This window comes from Heteronotia binoei, chromosome 3 (assembly GCF_032191835.1).
Source record: "Heteronotia binoei isolate CCM8104 ecotype False Entrance Well chromosome 3, APGP_CSIRO_Hbin_v1, whole genome shotgun sequence".
Classification (NCBI taxonomy): Eukaryota; Metazoa; Chordata; class Lepidosauria; order Squamata; family Gekkonidae; genus Heteronotia; species Heteronotia binoei.
This window is the reverse complement of record NC_083225.1, coordinates 107583767-107608588: the sequence shown is the minus strand read 5'-3', so window position 1 is coordinate 107608588 and position 24822 is coordinate 107583767. Positions and strand designations below refer to the sequence as shown.

At 43.3% G+C, this 24822-nt stretch overlaps 1 protein-coding gene across 1 annotated transcript in view; it reads right to left on the bottom strand.

Annotated features, from left to right (window-relative positions):
• Positions 1-411: 411 nt before the first annotated feature.
• The window catches only part of MRPL39 (mitochondrial ribosomal protein L39), a 38225-nt gene continuing 13814 nt past the window's right edge, over positions 412-24822 (bottom strand). The window contains exons 4-10 of the mRNA XM_060234384.1: positions 13865-13964; positions 12822-12889; positions 10881-10993; positions 10118-10183; positions 7163-7316; positions 3119-3166; positions 412-533 (exon numbers count right to left, since the gene is read on the bottom strand). Of these exons, the coding sequence (XP_060090367.1) occupies positions 468-533; positions 3119-3166; positions 7163-7316; positions 10118-10183; positions 10881-10993; positions 12822-12889; positions 13865-13964 (615 nt within the window). The 3' untranslated portion in view covers positions 412-467. The remainder of the gene's footprint in view (positions 534-3118; positions 3167-7162; positions 7317-10117; positions 10184-10880; positions 10994-12821; positions 12890-13864; positions 13965-24822) is intronic.

The window sequence follows — 24822 nt, the reverse complement described above, 5'->3', positions numbered from 1 at the left end:
TGCTGGAAGAAGAGCCATGCTACTCTGAGGTCTAAGGTGATCTGAATTTGTTTGCTATGCACAGAGATGTTGTTTTAGCTTAGCGAAATTAGCTTCTTTTGCTTTCTACTTTGCTTCTTTGCCTTTATATTTGTTGGCCTATTGTATTAATTTACCTAAGAATAAAAAATGTAACTTGGTCTAGTCATTTTGTGCAATCTCACCCTGAGTAACTCAAACAGTTGGCATCCCCTCTGCCCCACAGGTTCCCAACCTAATGGATTTTTGCAGGGTCTTGCAGTTACACCTAAATTCTGTTTGATTTTTAAAAAATGGAAGCAAAGGCAAATAACCTATTTGGGTTTTGCTTTAAGGTCAGGAAATCTTTCACTAAAATTAATCCTTGGAGAATGATTTAAAGAATGGTAGTGGTAACTGAAATACTGTCAATTTAATTGTGATTGTTTTTCCATACAAAATGTTTAAGATTAAACTGATTCAGTTTTTGCTTCTTCATTTTCATCTTTCACTTCTTTCTTTCTGTTTTCAGTGACCTGTAAAAAATGGTAAATATTTTCAATCACTCTTATTCCTTTATTTGGCACAAGTCAAGACGTTTACATGAAATCACCTGCAAATTAGCAGTAGTAGTGTGAGGACCACAACCACTATCCCCCAGCTGACCTCAAAAACATTCGAGTTTAAAAGTTCTCCTGTCAAATGACTGCAAAATTTAAGGGTTTTTTGAAAAATCTGACAGGAAGGAATGAAAAAATTCAAGTGGGCAAAGCACCCCAGATGGTCTTTGCAGCTAATTACTACCTACAGTATACATTTCTATATATTTCTAAGTAAAAAACCCTTTTCTTTTGATATGAAGGTGGAAGCTCTACATAAGGCTTCCCTTGAGACTGACCCGGAAACTTCCACTGGTCCAGAATTGCAGCTGCATGTGTTCTTACAGGAACTCCAGCTTAAGTCCACATTCAACCAGTGCAAAATAGATTGTTCCACAAAGCTTATGGCTAAGGTCTAAGGAAAATTCCATCTAAATTAGCACCCTCCTCCCAAATTTTTAAGAGCCCTGTGGTGCAGAATGTTAAAGCAACAGTACTGCAGTCCTAAGCTCTGCTCACAACCTGAGTTCGATCCCCGGCGGAAGTTGGGTTTTCAGGTAGCCGGCTCAAGGTTGACTCAGCCTTCCATCCTTCCGAGGTCGGTAAAATGAGTACCCAGCTTGCTGGAGGAAAGTGTAGATGACTGGGGAAGGCAATGGCAAACCACCCCGTAAAAAGTCTGCTGTGAAAACGTTGTGAAAGCAATGTCACCCCAGAGTTGGAAACGACTGGTGCTTGCACAGGGAACCTTTCCTTTTCCTTTCCTCCCAAATTTGGTATAGTATGATTATAAACTTCTAGACAGGTATGATGGTTTTGCATCATCAGATTATCTTAATTACTGTATTGTATTTAACATTTTAACTGTTCAATTTCAAACTGTTTAATTTATTCCAATTGTATTAATCAATTGATTATAATATGATGTTACTTGTTCTGGGCCCCATGTCAGTGGGGGGGTGGAACATAAATTTCATAAATAAAGATAGCTTACTATATACAAATCCATGCTGCTACCCACCCCCACAAAAAATGATGCTATTAACTTGAGATCATCATCCCCACAAGGATGATGGGATTGTCGTTTCCCTTGACTCTTGATTCAGTACACACAGAATGGGATTTGTATATGACATGCTGCCATGACCTTCTCTCCTTGGCTAAACAGGTTCATTTCTGCTTGGAAAGGGAAGTAATTAGCAATTAGGGCTGACTTACAAACACTGTTTTGAGCCAAGCTCAGAACTATAAGGATCTGGGAAAGATCTGAAATAGGTAGAGGCTACTGGAATTAGGGAGGTTCACATGACAAGCCCCCACTCAAAATTAGATGTCATTATTCATTTAGAACTGAAGATTCTATCCTTTGATAAAACAGAGTTTTTCAAAGCTGGAATGATTTTTTTCCATTCTGGGAAAAACTAATTAGTTCCAGTCAATTACTAAGTTTTAAACAGTCCTATTAATACATACCACATTGCAATAGATTATAGCTCAGGGCACTTTCATACACACTAAATAATGAACTTTCAAAGCACTTAGCAACTGAATTTTACTGTGTGAAATTACAAAACCCATTTGCAAACAGTTGCTGAAGTGGACTGAAACTGCATTATTTAGCACAGGGATGTCAAACATACAGCCCACGGGACGGATCTGGGCCCCAAGTAACTTCCTTCTCCTGCTTCCTTTCCAGGGCTGCTGCTGCAGCCACACTGTAGCTTGCTGTTTGCCCAGCTCCCTCAGCTCAGTGGGGAGGGAGAGAGGGGAAGGAGCGCACTGTGGTTGTTTCCTGCTTTGAGCAGAAGAGATACAAAGACAACACAAAATGAGAAAAGATTCAGACATGTGTGTCAACAGTCAGTTTTTCTGCAATCAGTGCAACAGCTTTGGTTCCCTGCTCACTTGTCTTTTAAAGGAAAAACCTGGAATTCCCATAGGAATGGGCATTTACAATGACAAAGGAAAACACTTGTTAACACAGTAGCACTTAAAATACTTGAAAGTATGGTGGCATTTAAAATACCTGAAAGTACAGTAGCATTTAAAATACCTGAAAGTACAGTACTATTAAGGAATAGGCTCAGAGCTGGAGGAGAGTAGAAATAGTATATTATACATACAATAATAAGTTTAGGTGCCTTTGGTTTATGGGACCTAAAATAAGATCCTAAACAAAGTTACACACTTGTAAAGTCCATCAAAGGGAATGAGCACAGAAAAGCAAGACTCTATATATCACAGAAAAGTATTACTATAGGGTTTTTTTTGCAATTTAAGGGAAGGCAATAGAGTTTCTCACCCTTGAAATAATTTGGAGCATGAAATCCTATTATTCATTATATGTTACATTGTGATATTTATTACTTGAACCAAAAACCCAGAATTACTAAAGTGAGGGTAAAATAAGTGACATCTAATATGTCACTGCAAAATCGTCTTGTTTTTTCATGGAAGTCTATTATAAAATAATACATTTTTATATGTGAGAGTACAGCTCTCCCTTTAAGTTTTAGACTTACTAATTTCTGAGATCTTTCCAACAACCTGTGCCACACAACATGATGAAGCTGCAATATGAAGGCAAGAAATTATTTACAAACATAAACAAACATTAGTTTTTAACATGCTGCCTTATACCTGGGTGATATGATGGTTTGAGTGATATGGACTGTTCTCACCACTATTTACATAATAAATATGCAAAATCATTCCTAACTTCAAGCAAGTACTTTGGTGCAAATATGCAGAGGCATGTGGTTAAACCACTGACACCTGACAAAGAAGATTTTAAGACAGAGACAGATATTACTTAAGTAACATCTTTACCACTTCACTTTGTTGAGCAATATTATTGTTGCTGTATAAATTGCAGAAGCAACATCTAAGGCAAGTAGTGTTGCAAATAGTTACTGCGTTTACACCCCACTTTTTGCTGCTATGGAGAATCAAAGCAGCTTCCATTCTTCTCTTTTTTCATTTTAGAGATGCTAACTATGACAATTTCCATTAACATCAAGAATGTGTACGTGCATGTACACACACACACAGACTTCCTTTCAATGCTGTAAAATACACACAAGCAGACACACACGGCTGAAAATTACTGGCAAAATCAAATCAATTGTGCAAAAATATACAATGTTTATGAATACTGTGTCAAAACAATTTCAATTATGTGTTAATAACACAGACTTGATGTGTAGAAAACCATGACTCGACAAAGTCCCACAGTTAGCAAGGACAGAAAGAACAGCAGTTCAAAAATCCATAAATTCTATTGCAACCATTTCTTAATTTTATCATAAAGACCAATATCCTTCTTGAGATTATCAGTGGAAGCAAAAGATGTACCCCAAACTTCTGATTTGATTATGGGGCCGCAGGCTGGAACTGGCCATTTCACATGTAGATTCGTCAGATTTCAAACTGGGGTTGTGCAAACTTTGATGTATTCACACTCCATTCTCAAGCACAGCTAGTCAAAGCATGCTAGCTCCTCCCAGGACATCGCCTTAATACACAACTGAAATTGTTTTGACACAATCTTCATAAACATTGTATATTTTTGCACAATTGATTTGATTTTCCCAGTAATTTTCAGGCATGTGTCTCTGCTTGTGTGTAAAATACACACAGCAGTAATTCATACAACTAATGTCATTTTAATCAATCCTGAGTAAAAAAATGTTAATAATAAAACTGTAGGTACATATCAACCCAACCTGGCATAAATGAAGTTACTTATTACTAATTATACAACTATAATTACTTATTATACAAATAAAAAAATCTCCACAATGGGTCCACCTAAGACCACGGAAGCTTCTGTAAACTTGCAATAATCTCCAGTCAGAGAACATATATATACATACATACACACACACACAAGGAATAAGGCCTGTTGTGGAGAAAAATACAACAGGTTCTAGAGGGAGGCTCTGGGCAAGTGCCCCCCCTCCACTGCTGTCTTCCCACCCACCAAAGGTGCTGTTTTCTGTAGGGGACTTGATCTGACTTCAGTTTTCCTCCTTCCCTGCAGCCTCTACCTAGGAAAAACACAGTCTTTCTACACAATATGAACCAAAGCAATTTACACCATTCTCCTTTCCCCCTTTTGATCTACACTTACCCTGTGAGGTAAGTTAGGCTGAAAGTCTGTGACTGGTCAGAAATCACCCAGTCAGCTTCCACAGAAAGAAACTGGGCCTGGGAGGTCCTGCTCTGAAATGCTAACTGCTACGTCACACTGCCTGTCATAGCAGGGCTGCAGCTGAGCAGAATAAAACAGAAAGGCCTAGGGTGGCCAAACTCCAGGTGGAGCCTGAAGATCTCATTATCACAAATGAACTCTAGACAACAGATTTCTCTCCCCTTGGAGAAAATAACTGCTTTGGAGGGTGGACTCTATGGCATTATATTCAGCTGAGGCCTCTCCCTTCCCCAACCCCTGCCCTCCTTAAAAACTGGCAGCCCTAGTCAGGACTGGTCTCAACAAGTTCTCTATCAAAGGCCAAAATAGGCCTGAAAAGGGCCTCCTCTCCCCTGCCTTTTATAACAGGACCAAGCTCGTTTGCTTTTTACTGAGAGAACCAACATTGGTTGCCTAGCAAGAGCCACTGTCTACCAGTTCCCCAGTGGCCCAATTCTCATCTGCCCTGGAGCCAGCAGCGGGCAGGGGAGAGGAGCAGAGTCAGCCAATGCCACAAAAGTGCATTTAAGTGATGTCTGAAAGGCCAATCACTGATACAGTGCACACCACAGTCAATGGGATTTATTTATTTATTATGTTAAGCTTATATCCCGCCCTCTCCGCAAGCGGACTCAGGGCGGCTCACAACATCACATTAATTCCATTAAAAACCAATAAAACATATAAAACATAATTACATATTTAAAGTATTTAAAACATTTCATGGTGCTGTACTAATACAGTACAGTATAGTGGTTCTGAAAATTCGATGGTGACCATTGGTACTCTGCATGAAGCTCTATATAATGTCCAGTGGCAGCTCTCTCTCGGTTAAATGTCGAAGGCCTGTCAGGACAATTTGGTCTTACAGGCCCTGCAGAATGTAGACAAATCCCACAGGGCCCTTATGGCCCTCCGGGAGAGCATTCCAGAGTTCTGGCGCTGCCACTGAGAAGGCCCTGGCTCGTGTCGTATGCAACCTGGCTTCTTTTGGTCCAGGGATGGACAATAGATTTTTCGTCCCTGAACGCAGTGCTCTTTGGGGAATATGCGGAGAAAGGCGGTCCTGCAGATAGACAGGTCCCTGGCCATAAAGGGCTTTAAAGGTCAACACCAACACCTTGAAACGAACTCAGAACACAACAGGAAGCCAGTGCAGCTCTTTCAGCACCGGCTGAATGTGCTCCCATCGAGGGAGTCTCATTAAAAGCCACGCCGCAGCGTTCTGCACTAGCTGTAGTCTCCGGATTAGCGTCAAGGATAGCCCCATGTAGAGAGTGTTTCAGTGATCACCATTGCTATGATCACCATTGCTAAGTCGTTGTGCTCCAGGAATGGGGCCAGCTGCCGTGCCCGCCGAAGGTGGAAAAAGGCGGATCTAACTGTGGCTGCTACCTGGGCCTCCATTGTAAGGGAGGACTCAAGGAGCATGCCCAAGCTCCTGACCTTCGGGGCTGGTATTAATGGCACCCCCGTCAAGAGCCGGCAGATGAACCCCTCCCCCCGGACCATCCCAGCTCAGATAGAGAACCTCCGTCTTCGTCGGATTCAATTTCAGTCGACTCAACCTGAGCCATGAAGCTATGGCTTGAAGGGCCAGGTCTAGATTTTCCGGGGTACATTCGGACTGGCCGCCCATCAATAGATAGAGCTGGGTGTCATCTGCATATTGATGACAACCCAGTCCATACCTCCTGACAATCTGGGCAAGGGGGCGCATATAGATATTAAATAGCATCGGGGATAGGACTGCTCCCTGTGGCACCCCACAACTGAGAGAGTGCCTCTGGGATGTTTCCTCCCCTATCACCACCCTTTGTCCCCGATCTTGGAGAAAGGAGGTCAACCACTGTAAGGCGGACCCCTGAATCCCCACATCGGCAAGGCGGCTAGTCAGTAGCTGATGGTCAACCGTATCAAAAGCAGCTGACAGATATAATAACAACAGCACCGCTGAGCCGCCCTGATCCAGATGTCGCATGAGATCATCTATGAGCCTGTGACCTGGTCGAAAGCCGGACTGGAATGGATCCAGTGCAGAAGTGTCCTCTAGGAATCCCTGTAGCTGAGTTGCCACCACCCGCGCTATAACCTTACCCAAAAAGGGAAGGTTTGATACTGGGAGAGCTAGACTGGGTCATTCTGTAAGATGGATAGTTACGGAGAGAGATAGACAGACAGAGACAAAGAGACAGACAAAGAGAGAGACAGAGAGACAACCCCAAAAAGTAATGTGCAACTTCTGCATTTGAAGCATTCGGGGGGGAGGGGTGGGATTGGCTAAGGGGAAGAAGCAAGGCTCTGATATTTCTGCTCCACTGTTGTTGTTTTTTTACATTAATCATAAAAATTCACCGATGAATGGATGATTTACCTTCAATTCAACCGGAACAGAGAGACCTTGGACTCTTCTTATTAGTTCAGACTGGCTGCTTTCAAGATTATGAGCTGCTGTTACCTGATACTGGCCAAAAAAACTTGTTCTGGGAATATGTGGGCCTTCACTAATGTCTACATAGTCACCAAACCTGGTTGGGGAAGAGTCAAAGTGATTAATTAACTGCACACAGATATGACATTCAATATTCTCTAGTGGAAGTGTCTCTTACTACTACTACTAATAAAAGGATTCTCAATGTGTAGAATCATTTGCTTAAGGAAAACTGGTATCATTTATAGATGTGTGTTGTAAGCAGCACCATGTCTATTACAATCTGCATTCATAAGAAGCATCTTTAAATCCCCACAAAAAAGAGTCACTGGACTGGAATTTCAATGTATCTTCTATAGCATCTAGCAAACAGCATTTCATATAGCAATTTAGTTTGAACATTTATACATTGTATTATTATACCATTTTACATAGGCATGCAAGTGCCCAAGATGAAATAAGAACATTTAAAGACTACAGTTCCTTGAAAATCAAAAATTCAACATGCTACTATGTTAACATAAATTAAAACACAATTCACTTAAGGAATATCACAGGGTGATTATTCAGAACTGCTTTTGCTACAGAAACAAAATAGTAACATGTTATAGCCTGGCAAACAGGGCAATGTTACCTAGCTCTATCCAGGTAATCTGCATGCCTGCATTGACATCAGCCACTCTGACAGAACATGAAGGTCTTTGGGTCACCATACAAGGAGGCCAGACCTCATGCCACTCTCCTTCCTTGGCTGTACATGTATCGCTGAATGATGGTTTGAATCATATAATTGGAAGGGATCTAGTCCAACCCCCTGCACAATGCAGAAAATTCAGAAATACCCCCACAACACACAGACCCTGTCACGCCATTTCATGCCCAGAAGATGGCAAAAAAATTCCAGGATCCCTGACCAAACGTTTAGTCAAAACCTCCTTAATTTCAACTTGTTAGTTCTGATCCACCTTTCTGGGGCAATAGAAAACAACTCTGCATCATCCTCTATATGCCAGCCCTTCAAGTACTAGATGGTAATCATATCACCTCTCAGTCGTCTTTGCTCCAGGCTAAGGATGCCAAGCTCCTTCAGCCTTTCATCATAGCAGTTGCTCTCCAGACCCCTCACTATCTTTGTTGTCCTCCTTTGGACATATTCCAGCTTGTCTATATCCTTCTTAAATTGTGATACTCAAAACTGAATACAATACTCTAGATGAAGTCTAACCAGAGCACAGTAAAGTGATACCATCATTTTGCATCATCTGAACACTATACCTCTGGCTGATAACAGCCCAAAATTGCATTGGTCTTTTTAGCTACTGCTTCACACTGCTGACTCATATCCAGTGTATGATCCACTAAGACACCTAGATCCTTTTCGCATATACTACTGCTAAGACAAGTCTCCCCCAGCCTATAATGATGCATTTGATTTTTCCTACCTAAATGCAAAACTTTACATTTATCCCCATTACAATTCATTTTGTTTTAGCCCTGTTTTCCAACCTGTCAAATCATCCTGCATCTTGACTCTGTCTTCTAATGTATTTGCTACCCCTCCCAATTTAGTATCTGCAAATTTAATAAGCATTCCCTCTATTCTTTCATCCAAATATTTTATGAAGATGTTGAACAAAACAGGTCCCAGGACAAATCCTTGAGGCACTCCACTTGTCACACCTCTCCAAGAGGATGAGCAACCATTCACAAGTACTCTTTGGGTGTGATCAGTCAACCTGTTACAGACCCACCTAACAGTAACAGGATCCAAACTACATTTTACCAGCTTGTAACAAGAATATTTTGTTGAACCTTATCAAAAGTCTTACTGAAATCAAGATAAACTATGTCTACAGCATTCCCCTGATCTAGCAAGGTAGTAACTTTTTCAAAAAAGAAAGATAAGGTTAGCCTGACATGACTTATTCTTGAGAATCCTATGAGGCTCTTAGTAATCACAGCCGTCTTTTCTAAATGCTTAAGGACTAACTATTTAATGATTTGTTCTAAAACTTTTCCAGGCATAGACGTTAAGCTGACAGGCCGGCAGTTACCCGTATCCTCTTTTTCCCCCTTCTTGAAGACTACTAGTACACCATTAAATTTACAAGTTCAATTTGCCATTTCAGGGTTCAGATTTTTTGGATAGGCTTTATACTCACTCTTTCTCAATTTGTTGCTCTGGGGGGGGGGGGGGGGGGAGGAGAATGCTCCCTCACCTGTTGCCAGGAACAAAATGCCTCCAAACATGGTTGGTGCTCCTCTGCATTGAGATTCTTTTTGCACTGGTACCTCACTCCCTCCAACACCATGCATACTCTCACGCTCTCACGAACAGTTTTCTACCCTTTCATGAAGGGATTTTAAAAATTGTCAAAGACAGAGGGCAGTTTATTTTGCAAGGAGTGAAAACATCTGTAAAAGGCACCTATCACTACTTTGCACTATATTTTAAACCACAGCACATTCCTAGAGCAAGTACTGAGTACCAGGCACCCAGACAACTTATGCGAACTACCATGTAGACTCTGGTCTGCATCTCTTCACTCTGTACCCATACTCCAACATGGGCAGATAGTCTATCAACTGCTACTTTCTTCCCATGTAAAATTCAGAACAAGCTCAAAAGATTATTTGCCACCAATTTGCTTATGTCACAAGTGAAAGAAGCATGAAGACTGCCAGCCAAGTCTACTATTTTATCTTCATTGTGAATGGAATTGTGTTGTTAGCTGCCCTGAGCCTGCTTCGGCGGGGAGGGCGGGATATAAATAAAAATTGTTGTTGTTGTTGTTCATTATTTTTCAGGAAGCTCAAGCCCAAAATGACTCAAAGTGGAGCAGATCCCATTCCAGAATGTCCTAATTCTAAAACAAGATGACCTGCACTTTTACTCACCTATTCAATTGCACTATTCCTTCAGAATTTTGTGAAGCTTTTTGCTTAACTACATCCAGTTTATACCTACGGAACAAAAACAGTTATGGAGTTTCAAAAAGTATACAATACAAATTAATTTATCTGGAAGAATTAATACACACATGTAACTCCACTGCCTTCTGTACATTCATGAATGCCTCTTTTGCTTGTTAACTGCCATCCTTAATAGGACAGGAATGAGGATTCAATTTGTCTTGCCTCCGTCCTCCTTAGTTATTCTCAAACAACAATCCATGGAGCAACCTTCGTGGCTCTGAATAACAGTAACTGAAATCCTCATCCTGTTTCATCATAACAATTCACAAGATACATAGACTGGGAAGCAGAAATATTCCACCAGGATAGATGCCTAAAGAACATTCTCTGACAGTCCATCCCTATGACAGCTCTTTGCAGTACACTGGACTAAGTAATCTAGTGCACAAGACATTGTACAGATTGTACTACATGTACTAAATTACAGAAAACATATGACTACAGTTTAAGTTCAAGGTTTCTTTAACTGTATTAGTAACACATTCTAGTGCCATCTGCTGGAAAGAGTGATGAAAAGCTTAAAGTCTGCAGAGCCCAGAAAGTAAAAAAAAAAAAACCCAATGTAGCTCAGTATAGATTTTTAAATTTCTGTAAATTCTATATACTCATTTATGCGCTAAAATACAACAGATCCCAGAAAATCAGATGACAGATATTTTTGAAGAAGACCTATGTTAATACTCACTGGTTATGCTGAAATATTTCAAGTGCCACTTTTACATCAACATCAAGAATTTCAAAAGGCAGATCTTTGTGAATTAATTTGTGAACATCTTTTGTAAAAGAATGAAGGTTTTCCTTGAAATTAAGCAACAACAGATTACTGAAACAAGCAAGAACTGCACAATTCTAATAATGCAGATAACTTAATTTCAGAGTCTGCCTGAGCCAACTGTAATGTCTGCTTGGCTTTCTATGATCAAGCTCTTGGACTAAAACCAAGAGACAGATTAACAGGTGTGACAAATTCACTGTTAATTTTTGATCTGGTTTTGTCCTGAGTAAAAGGTGTCTCCTTTCATGGATCCCATATCATGGAAAATAATTTAGGCCACTGCTTCACTTACAAGCAAGCAAGCGGTTACTCCAAAATCAACCTGAGTCATATTAATGGATACAGCTTGGTTAAAAGAAAATTATATGTTCTAGTTTTCACTCTGAGTGGATGTGAGAAAGTTCCTTTTGCTCTCTAGGATTCACATTCAGGCAATCCTTATAAAAGTTGTTCATTAAAAAATTAATAAATATCCTGGAAGGGGGGAAGAAGTGGCAGTGTGCAAGGAGAATGAGCAAACAAGCCAGAGGGTCATTCATAAAGTTTGGTCTGAACCAGCTGTCTCATGTCAACTATAAAACAGATTTTTTTTGAAAGTGAGAAGAATTTCAGAAGCGGAATCTGTAGCGTTTAATATAACATGATAGCTCTTCATACAACATACATTCGGAAGGGATTCAATTTGACAACCAAAACAACTATTTTAAAACTGTTTCAAGATGGAATATTCCTGTTAATGGAAAACTATTGTAAGTGAAAGGTTTCTCCACCAACAGAAATACAACTTTTGATCCCACTTAATACATTTCATTTAGTATGTTTGGCTGTAATAATATTACTGCTTGTGTTTCATACTAAAAGATCATATTGCAAGTTTAAAAGTTTTACCATGAGACCTAATCTTCAAAATGCTTTTATTACCTATAACAGCAAATACTATAGTAACAACAGGACAAGTTTTTGATATAATCTTTTGATATATGCGGAAAGAGCCCTGTGGTGCAGAGCGGTAAAGTTGCAGTACTGCAGTCCTAAGCTCTGCTCACAACCTGAGTTTGATCCCAGCGGAAGCTGTGTTTAGGTAGCTGGCTCGAGGTTGACTCAGCCTTCCATCCTTTCGAGGTTGGTAAAATGAGTACCCAGCTTGCTGGGGGGGGAGAGGAGGGAAGTGTAGATGACTGGGGAAGGCAATGGCAAACCACCCCATCAAAAAGTCTGCCGTGAAAACGTAGTAAAAGCAACGTCACCCCAGAGTTGGAAACAACTGGTGCTTGCACAGGGGACTGCCTTTGATATATGCCTATAGTAGATCAAATAGTGCAAGAGGCCTTGCTTCAGATTATTTGAGTATTTGATAAATTTCATATTTTTGGCCTTATAGCACCAAACCTGTATACTGTTCCCTGTAAATAATATGCACCCACTCCAGTCTTAAGGTAAAAGTAGTCCCCTGTGCAAGCACCAGTCGTTTCCGACTCTGGGGTGACGTTGCTTTTCACGTTTTCACAGCAGACTTTGCCATTGCCTTCCCCAGTCATCTACACTTAGGTCCCATGATTTATAAATGCTTGACAAAAACCTAAAGGGTGAACCTTCACTTCACCCAATCACAGGTATGTTTAGCAATGACCTGCTCAAAGTCAGGGCTAAAATAATCCCGGATCCCATGGAGGGTTTTTGCAGGATTATTCAGTGCAGGTTATTCTTTACAATTTAGCAAAAACAATTTTTACCCAAGTAGATCTATATGTGGATGAAAACATCCATCACATTTTGTAATGCTGACCAGCTGGCTGTCCCTAACACAAAGGACACATTGAAATCTGTCCAGAGACTCATTACTATGCTTACCTCTGTTGGCTTCCAATCATTCAGCCTTTTGTCCAAAATTACATCATAGCAGAAAGCGCCAAATACCACTATTATATTGGAAAAGATTGGAATCGACATTCAAAGGAAAAATGAATATTTACAAGTAAGCGTAAGTGGCATTTTAAAATCTGATCATCAGACTTACTAAAAACCTTTAACAAAAGTCAACATAAGACTGCTACTGAAGTGTTGCTAGAATCACTTAATGAAACCCACATAGTAGGTTTAAACGTAACAGATTTTTAAAACAGTGGGGCTTAGAGGTTTTAGCATTAACCACTAATTATTTTAAAATTCAAAATATCAAGAAGTAAATACATATTAGAGAAGCTAATAATACTTGCATAAGCAGAAATTATATCATATTTATGCTTTATGCAGAGCTCATGGATTAGAGAGCTAACAGCATAAACATCTAAAAAAATCAGCCAACCATTTCAGATTTTGCGGGGGGGGGGGGAGGTTTTTGCATATGGAATGTAAAATAGCCTCCACAAGTACCTGCTAAGCTTAGTAAATCACTTTTAAAAATATTTTTACCTTACTCATTAAGAACTATTGCAATCGGAGAAAGATTCCAGTTTGCAATGGTGCAATAATACAAAATAATTTCAGGACATAAACTGAAAGACAGTGCTAATGAGGCCTTGAGATGACCAGTTCCTGGGTGGGGAACAGAATGGAAACTCCATATATGCCATTTAAATCCCATCGAAGAAATAACTATCAATGACACCAGCTGTATATCACTTATGAATCCAAGTGCGGGCGGGCGGGGGGGAGTCACTGCTGTATTCTTTCCACACAAAAATACTGGAACCAGAAGTTACATAACATGCATTTGTGGTAGGGTCAAGAGAGAGATAAAAGGAAATACTTTTCCAGTCAGCTTATTATTAAAACAACTTATCCAATTCCTAACTAGAAAATATGCTGATAACCAACATCATTTACTCATGCAATGCAATATGCAATTTATCAAGAACAACAGAAGTCTGCAAAAAGCATTTATATTACCTCACCTGGCACTTCTGGTGCTCTAACAAGAGTGATCAAGTAGTCATCTTTGAAGGCCTGTTCCAGCACACATCCTAAGAGCATTGCACAAGACCGCCAGTAGGCCTGAAACGAAAGTTTTCAGATGAATGTTAGTCTGAAATAAAATGATGTAGAAGTGCAGCTGAAAACACAATGTAAGTCTAAAATGTAATTTATATGTTTCAAAGGCTGCTAATGTTCTTGGCATCTCTCCACAGGACTTTCTTAAGCAAACTAATGGAAAAACATAGGAAACAGGGTCATTTTCCACTTATAAATAAATATCAAAGCATGGTGACCCCAAGACCATGGCGTTTTCAAGGCAAGAGATTAGTAAAGGTGGTCTCCCATTGCTTTGTATAGCAAATGCAGTCTTCCTTGGTGGTCTCCCATCCAACTATTTATTTATTTATTTAATTTATATCCCGCCCTCCCCACCAAAGGCAGGCTCAGGGCGGCTCACAAGAGTCAACATTAACATTAGTGTGACCAATACTGTAGGAATGCATTTTGAGAACAGAGAGTGATAAGAATGTGGACGGAGTGTTTTGCATGCAAACTTGATTTACTATCAGAAGAAAACTTGTTGTTTGTTTAATGTACGCATGTGCCCGCTGTTGCTGGACAGAATAGACACGATGATTAATTGGCTGGTACAGGTGGAATGTTATGAGGTCATGATATGTATAAAAGAAACGTGCAGTCGTGGCGAGGAGGAGCTTCTAAAGCCTTGATTTCCTTGCATAACGCTCTCCAGCACGCTTTGAAACTTTTCCAGAAATCTGCCTGTGTTTTTATTGCCTCATAAATCTTCTTATCATCATCGCAAGTGTTAGGAGCAGGTACTCCAACAACTGGTGCCGCGTCGTGAGGCGAAGAGATAACAAGATAAGATAACTTGATTTACTGCTTGGTCCTCATTCACCCATACGCCCGGCGAGGGCCCCACGGCGCCTATTCATCTGTTCAAGATCCCTTGGGTGAGTTGTTTTGTCAAGTTAGACCACACACACACTGTAGTGAAGATGGGGTCTTCGTTAAGTGCTGCTCAAGCAGATTTCTGTCAAGATATACATTATTTACTCTCCAAAGAAGGACATTCTGTAACTAAGACAGAAGTTTGTGACCTTGTTCGCGCCATAGACGATATCTGTCCCTGGGTCCCTGAAAGTGGGACTTTTAAATTGGAAGATTGGTGTAAAATTGGGACTGCTTTCCAAGAGCATCCCAGGGTCACTGCCAAAGTTCTGTTCACCTGGTGTAAAGTGAGGGCTTGTTTAAAGGGGCTTACACCCACCAACATCCTATTCAATCAGCAGATGGAGGTTGGACTAATTCCTTCAGCTCCCCTACCTCAGATCCTACCTCCAGCACCCCTAGGGCGACTTGCACCACCTCCTAAGCCACCAGATGGCCCAGAGATAAATGATGAACAATCTAATGACATTGTGCTTGCTCCAATGATGCAGCCCTCCAAACTGCAGTGCTGGAGGATGGGGACGTAGGTCAAACTCAAGCTGTTTTTCCAATTATTCGAGGAGCCCCAGGTGCAGGAGGAGCGCCAGCTGTCCCTGATAGCTATGACCCATTACCACTCCAGACCCTGAAGGAGTTACAGAGGTCAGTCCGGGACAATGGGATTCAGGCACCTTATACTAGAGCTATACTGGAAAGCCTGTCACTCCAACGTCTCCCTCCAGCTGATTGGAAAATGCTTTTGCGTTCTCTGTTGCCACCTGCCCAAGGTCTACTCTGCCTCGAAGAGTGGAGGCAATCTGCCAATGAACAGGCAGCGCAAAATGCAGCAGCAAATCCTGTGATTAATATTACCCAAGACATGTTAATTGGGGAAGGAAATTATACCACAGCTGTACAGCAGGTAGCGCTAACAGACAGAGCACTCTCTCAGATAGCTGCACTAGTTATCAAAGCGTGGAAAAAGATTCTGGAAGCTGGAGACAATACCTTGTCCAGTTTTGCCAATATTCGCCAGGGAGCCACAGAACAATATACAGAATTTGTTAATAGACTAATGAGGGCAGTAGAGCGTCAAATTGACAGTGCCAGGGCTAGAAAACTCTTGCTTAAACAACTGGCTTTTAAAAATGCTAATGAGGATTGCAAAGCAGTTTGACACCTATCTATAACAATCCAACCACTGATAGTCAATCTATGCTCAAAGTGTGCCAAAATGTGGGGTCTCAATCCCATGCAGCCCGCCTTCTGGCGGCTGCAGTTCAGACTGCCCAAGGCTCATCAAATCCAGCAAGTGGAAAGCCCTGTTATGCGTGTGGCATGGAAGGCCATTTTCGTGCTCAATGTCGCTCCAACCCTAGGGGGCAGAATAGGCCCTCAAAAAAGTGTCCCATCTGCCACAAAGGTTTTCATTGGGCCAACCACTGCAGATCCCGCCCTGTTCAGGGTAGACCTGCTATGGAACAGCAGCAGGGAAACGAGATGACGGGCCATCCCCAGGCCCGGGGCAAATAAATGGGGATGAGAACTATGGGAATGGCCAAAAGGGTGTAATCCCTCGGGTCAATGACCCCTCCCCACCAATATCAGGGGAGGTCTCTGCCATACCTGTTGTTCTTAATGAAGCAGTTACTCTGCAAGCAGGAGCCACCATCCCGGTCCAAGCAGTTTTACCTACTGCTATCCCATCAAGATATTTGGGGCTCTTTTTGCCAATCTTGCTATCTCCAAATTGGAGACTGATCCCAGGAGTGTTTGCTTCTTCATGTTCGCCATATGTTACCTTGCATGTATGGGCTTCTGCAGATGCAGAGATACCAGAAGGCCTGAGGGTGGCATCTGTCCTATTAATGCCAACTTTAGATGTGACTGAGTTAGCAGCGCTGCCATTTACTTCAGCCATGGCAACAATTCAGATGTCTGCTGACCGCCCCTACCTCTCAGTCAACATGGCAGGGAGGACTATAAAAGGCATGTTAGATTCAGGGGCAGATGTTACTGTTATTGCGGAAAAGGATTGGCCTAAGAACATGCCTAAGGGCCCTACTGCAAGTGTGTATGGAGTAGGTGGCTTCACAGCTGCTGAAAGGAGTATCCACCCCATAACATTTCAATCTGAAGGAAAGACTGTTGTTCTGTGACCACTAATCATGAAAACACCAGTGACATTATGGGGGAGGGACTTAATGGCAGAACTAGGAGCAAAAATCACGACAAATTTATCCTAAGGGCCTCCCCAGCAGCGCCATTACACGCCCTGCCTATACAGAGGAAGTCAGTAGTCCCAGTATGGGTAGATCAGTGGCCGCTTCCATTAGAAAAGCTCCGTGCGGCGGAGGCCCTTATCCAGGAGCAGATTCAACTTGGGCACATCCGCCCTAGTACCAGCCCTTGGAACACCCCTATATTTGTTGTCAAAAAGAAATCAGGAAAATGGAGATTGTTACAGGACTTAAGAAAAATCAATGAGTGTATGCAAATTATGGGACCGTTACAGTGTGGGATGCCAAACCCAAACATGATTCCAAAGGATCATGACATTATGGTCATTGATTTGAAGGATTGCTTCTTTAACATTCCTCTGGCGCCCTCTGATGGTGAAAAATTTGCTTTTACTGTACCAGTCTTAAATAATGATCGACCCTCTCAACGATATGAGTGGTGTGTATTGCCACAAGGCATGGCTAACTCACCAACACTGTGTCAGATGTTTGTGGCATCAGCTCTGCAACCATTGAGAGATGCATTCCCAGATCTGATTATTTATCATTACATGGATGATATCCTGCTGGCTGGAAGTGGAATTGCAAGTCACCATGTGGATTTTTTAGTAAAAGTGTTACAAGAATATGGTCTGATAATTGCACCAGAAAAAATTCAACGTCAAAGTCCTTATATGTATTTAGGGCACAAGCTTTCCACAACTTCATCAATTCCAGTTTTTCCACAATTGCAGCTCCCAAAGACTTTGACAGTGGTTCAATTACAAAGTATATTGGGAAACATTAACTGGGCTAGGCCGTTCCTGGCTTTAACAACCATGGAACTGTCACCTTTATTTTTGGCACTTGCTGGACATTCATCTCCAGCAGAAAAGATTGAGGTGACCCAAGAGATGAGGACTACCTTTGAGTTGGTCTCACAAAGATTTCGTTTGCGGGCAGTAGATCGACTGCCAGGCGTGGATTTACAATGATCATGTATTATTTTGTCTACTTTTCAACTACCTACAGCAGTACTGTATGCTCCTGAATCAAAAGAAAAAATTGCTATTGTGGAATGGATTCACCTGCCACATACTCCTTCAAAGAATTTATACCCATGGGTCACAGCAGTTTCTGATCTGTTTTCTAAAGCCAGGAGTCGTACCATACAGCTAACAGGAAAAGATATTAACTCTGTTTATTTTCCCTTTTCACAGGATGAAACATATCGTCTGTTGCAGACTACTCCAGAGTTCCAGATAGCTTTCGCTGGGTTTTTGGGAACAATCCTTTGTAACCCCCCCCCCCCAAAGATAAACGCTTGTTATTGCTTTCCCAAGTGCCTTACAAACTAACAACTTGTTTTTCTCCACATCCTTTACAAGATGTGTTAACTATTTTCACAGATGGGTCTCCAACCAGGGGGGTGGTCACCTGGCAGAAGCAAGATGGGGTATGGGAAGTGAGATTTACCAACTCACAGTCATCAGCTCAGCGAGCAGAGTTAGCTGCTGTGATTTTAGCATTTCAGTTGTTTGAAAATGATGCTTTTAATCTTGTGGTGGACACTCAGTATGTGTTCAGATTGATGATGCATTTGCCTTTGTCCTATCTGTCCCCATCTATTGACAAAGAGTTGTATGAAATGTTTTGTCAGTTGCAGTTTTTATTACAGGAAAGAAGAGCTTTCTGTTTTGTTACACACATTCGTTCCCACTCTGGCCTACCAGGGATGTTGGTGGAAGGAAATGCACGCGCGGATGCAGCTCTTCGGGAATAATGTTTTTTCCTTGTTTGATGATCCCATTCAGTCACATGCTGCATTCCATCAGTCTGCAAAGACCTTGCACAGAATGTTTTCCATACCGATGTCACAAGCAAGGGACATTGTGTCTGCGTGTCCTTCTTGTTGTAAGACTCCCATTAACTTTCCTTATGATGCAGTGAATCCTCGAGGAACTCAGGCCAACCAGGTTTGGCAAATGGATGTGACTCATGTCCCAGCACTGGCTCCTCTCAACAAATTACATCTTACAATAGACATCTTCAGGTTTTATCTGGGCTACACCCATGAGAGGAGAAACGTCACGTCATGTCATTCAACATTGCATTCGAGCCTTTGCAGTTATGGGAAGGCCAGAATGCTTAAAAACGGATAATGGGCCAGCCTATGTTTCTGTAGATTTTGCAGATTTTTGCCAATTGTGGGGCATAAAACTAACTCATGGTATTCCTTTCAATTCAACAGGTCAAGCCATTGTGGAAAGAGCTCATTTGACTTTCAAATCGCTATTGTATCGCCAGACAGAGGGGAAAGGGGTTCCCACAGCAGATATCCCTACTGTCGTGGCTAAAGTGCTTTATACCTTAAATTTCTTGTTTACTCCCCATAACAGGTCTCACACCCCTGTTGAGCTCCATTTTAGGTCGGAGGAACAACTGCCCCGTCCGCTTGTCTCCTATCGGCAGCTTCCTGACCCTGAATGGAAGGGACCTGTCCCCCTGATCACCTGGGGAAGAGGATACGCCGCAGTAGCATTAGAGAAAGGACCTCTGTGGATCCCTGCTCGATGTGTCAGGCCATGGTGTGGAGAATCTGGATTATCTTCAGAATTGTTGTGCTGAGAGTGACAGTTGGGGTGGGAGATGTGGTTCAGAAACAAAAGAAGAAAGTAGATGCTAACGAAAATGAATTTCTGAAGCTTATCAATGCATTGCTTAATGTTACTCAAAAAGCTGATTGTTGGTTGTGTGTACATTCCAGTCATGAGAAAATATGGCCTGTGGGCCCATTTAAATTCTTGAATGCCACCCACTGGGCCAATGTCTCATTGCAAACAGAGAAAATAGCTACTTCTACACGACAGACTTCTCGTCCATTGATGCTTGCAGATTCATCCCGATGGCCAGAGGCTCCCATTTGCATAGAGTCTTTGAATGGGACTTATGATTTGGGATTGTATCCTCGGTGTGTAGTGACTTTAACATTGCCAGATGGTTTGGTTGATTGGAATAGTTCCTTAAAAGATTATGGATCTTATGTTTATCTACCCAAATGTCCATGTAATTATAATGAATGTGTGTTCAGTTGTCAATTATGGTCCAAAACGTATACATCTGGATCAAAAAATATTACTGGATGGCCTGATAATGTTATAAGATATTCTGTTACAGGTTTAGGGTTAGGTATAAATAATGATTATCTTGTTTTTAAATCTATGAGCTGGCAACGAACAGATATTCAAAGAGGGCATACCCCAGAAAATTATAGTTATGGTCTGAATGATGGTGTGTTTTTTGTTTGTGGATTTAATGCTTATAAGGTCTTGCCTTCCTATTGGAAGGGCAGATGTACCCTAACCACTCTTGGTCCTTATAACATGTATATTGCTAAGCATTCTGATGTTATGGTATCATATAATCCTCACATATATAAGCGAACATTAAGTAAGGTACAGACAGTGTTATTGGATCTTGCAAGTTTTTTTATTCCTACTGTAACTTCTGCTAGCGATGATTTGAAATTGTTAGCCATTTCTAAAGATATAGAATTACTTGCTAATGCTTCAAAAATAGCTATTACTGCTTTGCAAATTGAAATGAACTCTTTAGCGAATACTGTTTTTCAGAATCGTCTTGGTTTAGATTTTCTATTTTTAAAGAACGGAGGTTTATGTGCTTTTTAAAATCAATCCTGTTGTTTCTATATAAATGAATCAGGGATTATAGAGGAAGCCTTGGATAAAATGCAAGACGCTGTGACTTCTCTACGGAAAAATGAAGACGCTATTATAGGGGGGTGGAGTTGGTTATGGTCCTGGCTTCCAAACTGGGGGTGGTTGCGAGATTTTGTAATGGCAGTGATTATGATACTCATATTACTAATAACTTGTTGTTTTATACAATGTATTCCTTCATTGATCAATGTATTTAGATCATGTGGTCAACGTTCTCCTTCAGCCCTGATGGTTGCAAGGCGACAATTATTCCAACAAAAATATCACGCACTTTCCACTGAAGAAATATAAATAAAAAGAGAAGAAATGTAGGAATGCATTTTGAGAACAGAGAGTGATAATGTGGACGGAGTGTTTTGCATGCAAACTTGATTTACTATCAGAAGAAAACTTGTTGTTTGTTTAATGTACGCATGTGCCCGCTGTTGCTGGACAGAATAGACACGATGATTAATTGGCTGGTATAGGTGGAATGTTATGAGGTCATGATATGAATAAAAGAAACGTGCAGTCGTGGCGAGGAGGAGCTTCTAAAGCCTTGATTTCCTTGCATAACACTCTCCAGCACGCTTTGAAACTTTTCCAGAAATCTGCCTGTGTTTTTATTGCCTCATAAATCTTCTTATCAGCATCGCAAGTGTTAGGAGCAGGTACTCCAACAAATACAATAAACAACAATAAAAACATAGAACATAAAAACAATTTAAAACATTTGCATGTGCTACTATCATAATTTCAGGCAGCGATTTAAATTCTGGTTGTTAGCTATACTCAGAGGTCTCAGGATCGCCATAGCACAGTAAAGTAGGCCACTGGTGGTGTTCTTATGGGCCAGTCACATTGCTGCAGATGTTACCATTCATGTAAATGCCTGGTGGGAGAGTGCCGTTTTGCAGGCCCTGTGGAATTGTAAAAGCTCTCACAGGGCCCTAACCTCCTCCGGCAACTCATTCCCCAAACTAGGGGCAGCAACCGAAAAGGCCCTGGCTCTCGTTGTTTTGAGCTTCGCTTCTCCAATACTGAGAACTGTCAACAGGTTTTGAGACCTGGACCAAAGTGCTCACTGGGGTATGTGCAGGGAAAGGCGATCCCTAAGGTATGTAGGACCCTGGCCATACAGGGCTTTAAAGTTAACGACCAGCACCAGTGCAGTGCTTTCAGCACAGGCTAGATGTGTTCCCATAAAGGAACTCCCATTAACAGCCTGGCTACAGCATTCTGCACTAGCTGAAGTTGCCGGATTTGGGACAAGGGCAGCCCCATGTAGAGAGCATTACAGTAATCCAGTCTCGAGGTGACCGTTGCATGGGTCACTGTTGCCAAGTCATCGCGTTCGAGAAAGGGGACCAACTGCTTTGCCATCCGCAGATGGTAAAAGGTTGACTTGGCAGTGGCAGCTACTTGGGCCTCCATTGTTAAAGAAGGATCTAAGAGCATCCCTAAACTTTTAACCTTGGGCACCAGCGTGAGCTGGGCTCCGCCGAAGGTCGGTAAACGGACCTCCGGTCCCGGACCGGCAATTCAGATACAGACCTCCGTCTTCATCGATTTAATTTCAGTCTACTCAGCCTGAGCCACCCCGCCACAGCTTGCAATGCTGCGGACAGATCTTCCGGGGTGGAGTCAGACTGGCCGCCCATCAACAGATAGAGCTGGATGTCATCCACATACTGGTGAAAACCCAGCTCATACCTCTGGGCAACCTGGGCAAGGGGGCGCATGTTGAATAACATTGGAGAAAGAACCACTCCCTGCAGCACACCACATATAAGTGGGTGTCATTGGGATAGTTCGACTCCTAGAGCCACTCTCTGTCCCCGACCCTGGAGGAAGGAGGAAAGCCAGTTCAAGGACAACCCCTGAATCCCAGCGTCGGCGAGGCGACAGGTAAGTAACTGATGGTCAACCATGTTGAACGCTATGCGAGGCCTCCACAAACTCATCTACAGAATTGCCAGGGAGCCAAGGATCCTGAAGAGCCATCTGGAACCGCATAGGGTCCATTTGGCTCCGTGGGCAGGCTAAAATACGCCCATCTGGCACCTCTTCTTCTACAAAACAGGGTTGGAGTGAGATATTCAAGTGGGCCTTCAGGGCATAGTGGTCCGACCACGACACTGTATCAACAGTAATGCAGTCCACTGTCATTCCCGCTGCAAAGATCAAATCCAGAATGTGTCCAGCCTGATGGGTGGGAGTTGTTACATATTGAGAGAGTCCCAGTGCTGCCATGGATGACACCAGGTCCGACGCCAATGTGGAGCCCATGTCATCGGCATGGACACTGAAGTCACCCAGGACCAGAGGTCTAGGGCACTCCAATGCCCAGCTTGCTATGGTCTCCACAAGGGCCAGCAGGGCATTGGCCGGTGCAGAGGGTGGTCGGCACAGCAGCCAAATCGTCAAACTCTCTTGAACCTCAACCATCAGACCAGTACATTCAACACCGGTGATCCTTGGAACCGGGAGTGCCTGGAAGGAGTAAGCCTCCCGGATGAACATCGCTACTCCTCCCCCCCGTCTGCTAGTCTGTGACTGGTGAAGGACTGCGAACTCAAGAGGAACTACTTGGGAGAGAGCAACTGCCTCCCCGTCTCGCACCCAGTTCTCAGTCACGCAAGCCAGGTCCATATTCTGCTCTAGCAGGAAATCCCGCAAGACAGCGATCTTATTATTAATGGACCTAGCATTGCACAACACCAATGTCGGAGGTGGATTTTTCAGCTTGGCCCCACTGCTTGCAACCGTTGGCATGGGACGCAGGCTGGAAGGAGGTCGAGCATTCTGGCATCTCGGTCTCCTTCCCTTATATAAATACCTGTTCCCATCGCTATACTTTCTCCTCCCCAGGAGCACCGGAATCCCCAGCTCAGTCATCTCACACCAATGGTCTCCACCAGAGCCTCAGACCAGTCAAGGTGTAACTCTGAGTGGGTAACCACAGTGTCGCACCCCGGGCGCCCCTCCCGGTCTCCCGGTGCAGCCGTCGTCCCACTATCCCAGGCAGCCCCCCTCGGGTACTTTGTGGGTGTTCCCCGGAGGTCTCAGAAACAGGGGTGGGAGCCAGGTTACTTCACCACAGGCCCCCGTTCCCCTTCTGGCTGTGCAGCGGCTCCTGTCCCTCTCTCTCTGGAGGCAACCTCAAAACGCACCAGCCAACTTCCTCCCCGACCTCCTGCCTCACTCCCTTTTATCCTCCCGTCCCAGTCCTTCCCCCCTCCTGGGTCCTACCCCTCCCTGGCTCCACCCCCCTTCAAAGCCCCGGACGCCCAGGAGAGGCGTGCTGGGGCTGGGCTGCCTGGGCGTGCCTCGGGCGTCCTGGGCCTCTGCAACGTGATGGGGTGCAGCGTCTCTCGCCACCGCAGGTCAGGAGGCTCTCCTCCTCTTTGCCCGGCGCTGGGCTTGGCTTCTCCCTCCTGCTCCTCGATGTCTCGCTCTGGCCACGCTCCTCGGACCCAGAGATGAGCACGTCAGCTGTGGGGCATTGCTCAGGCCGCTGCTGGGGCTCCGTCGGCCCAGGTGAGCGGCGGGGCCGCCATGGGGGCTTGGGGAGGTGTGGGAAGCTCTCGGGGCGACGACAGGGGGCAGGGTTGGCTGGCGAGCGCAGGGGTTCCCCCTCGCGCAGTCCTCGCCCGGGCCAGGCGGGACACACTCCTTCCCATGTCCCTTGCTTCTCGGCTTCCTCTTCGAAGATCCTGGAGAGGTAGTCGGCCACGCGGTGGTCCGCCCAAGCTTGATGGTACACTGTGAAGGAAAAGGGGAGAAGAAACATATACCAGCAGACGGTCGTTGGAATCCTTCATCCTCGACATCCACAGCAGGGGGGCTTGGTCCACCACCAACCAGTGGTGGTGAGGGTAGAACTTCAACGCCCCGACGGCCCACTTGACCGCCAGGTCCGCCTCCTCCACCGTGGAGTACGCCCGCTCGGCGGGCAGGAGCTTGCGGCTGATGAATAACACCAGGTGTTCGTCCCCGGGGCTCCCCTGGAGCAGGGCCGCCCCGATCCCGGTCCCCGAAGCATCA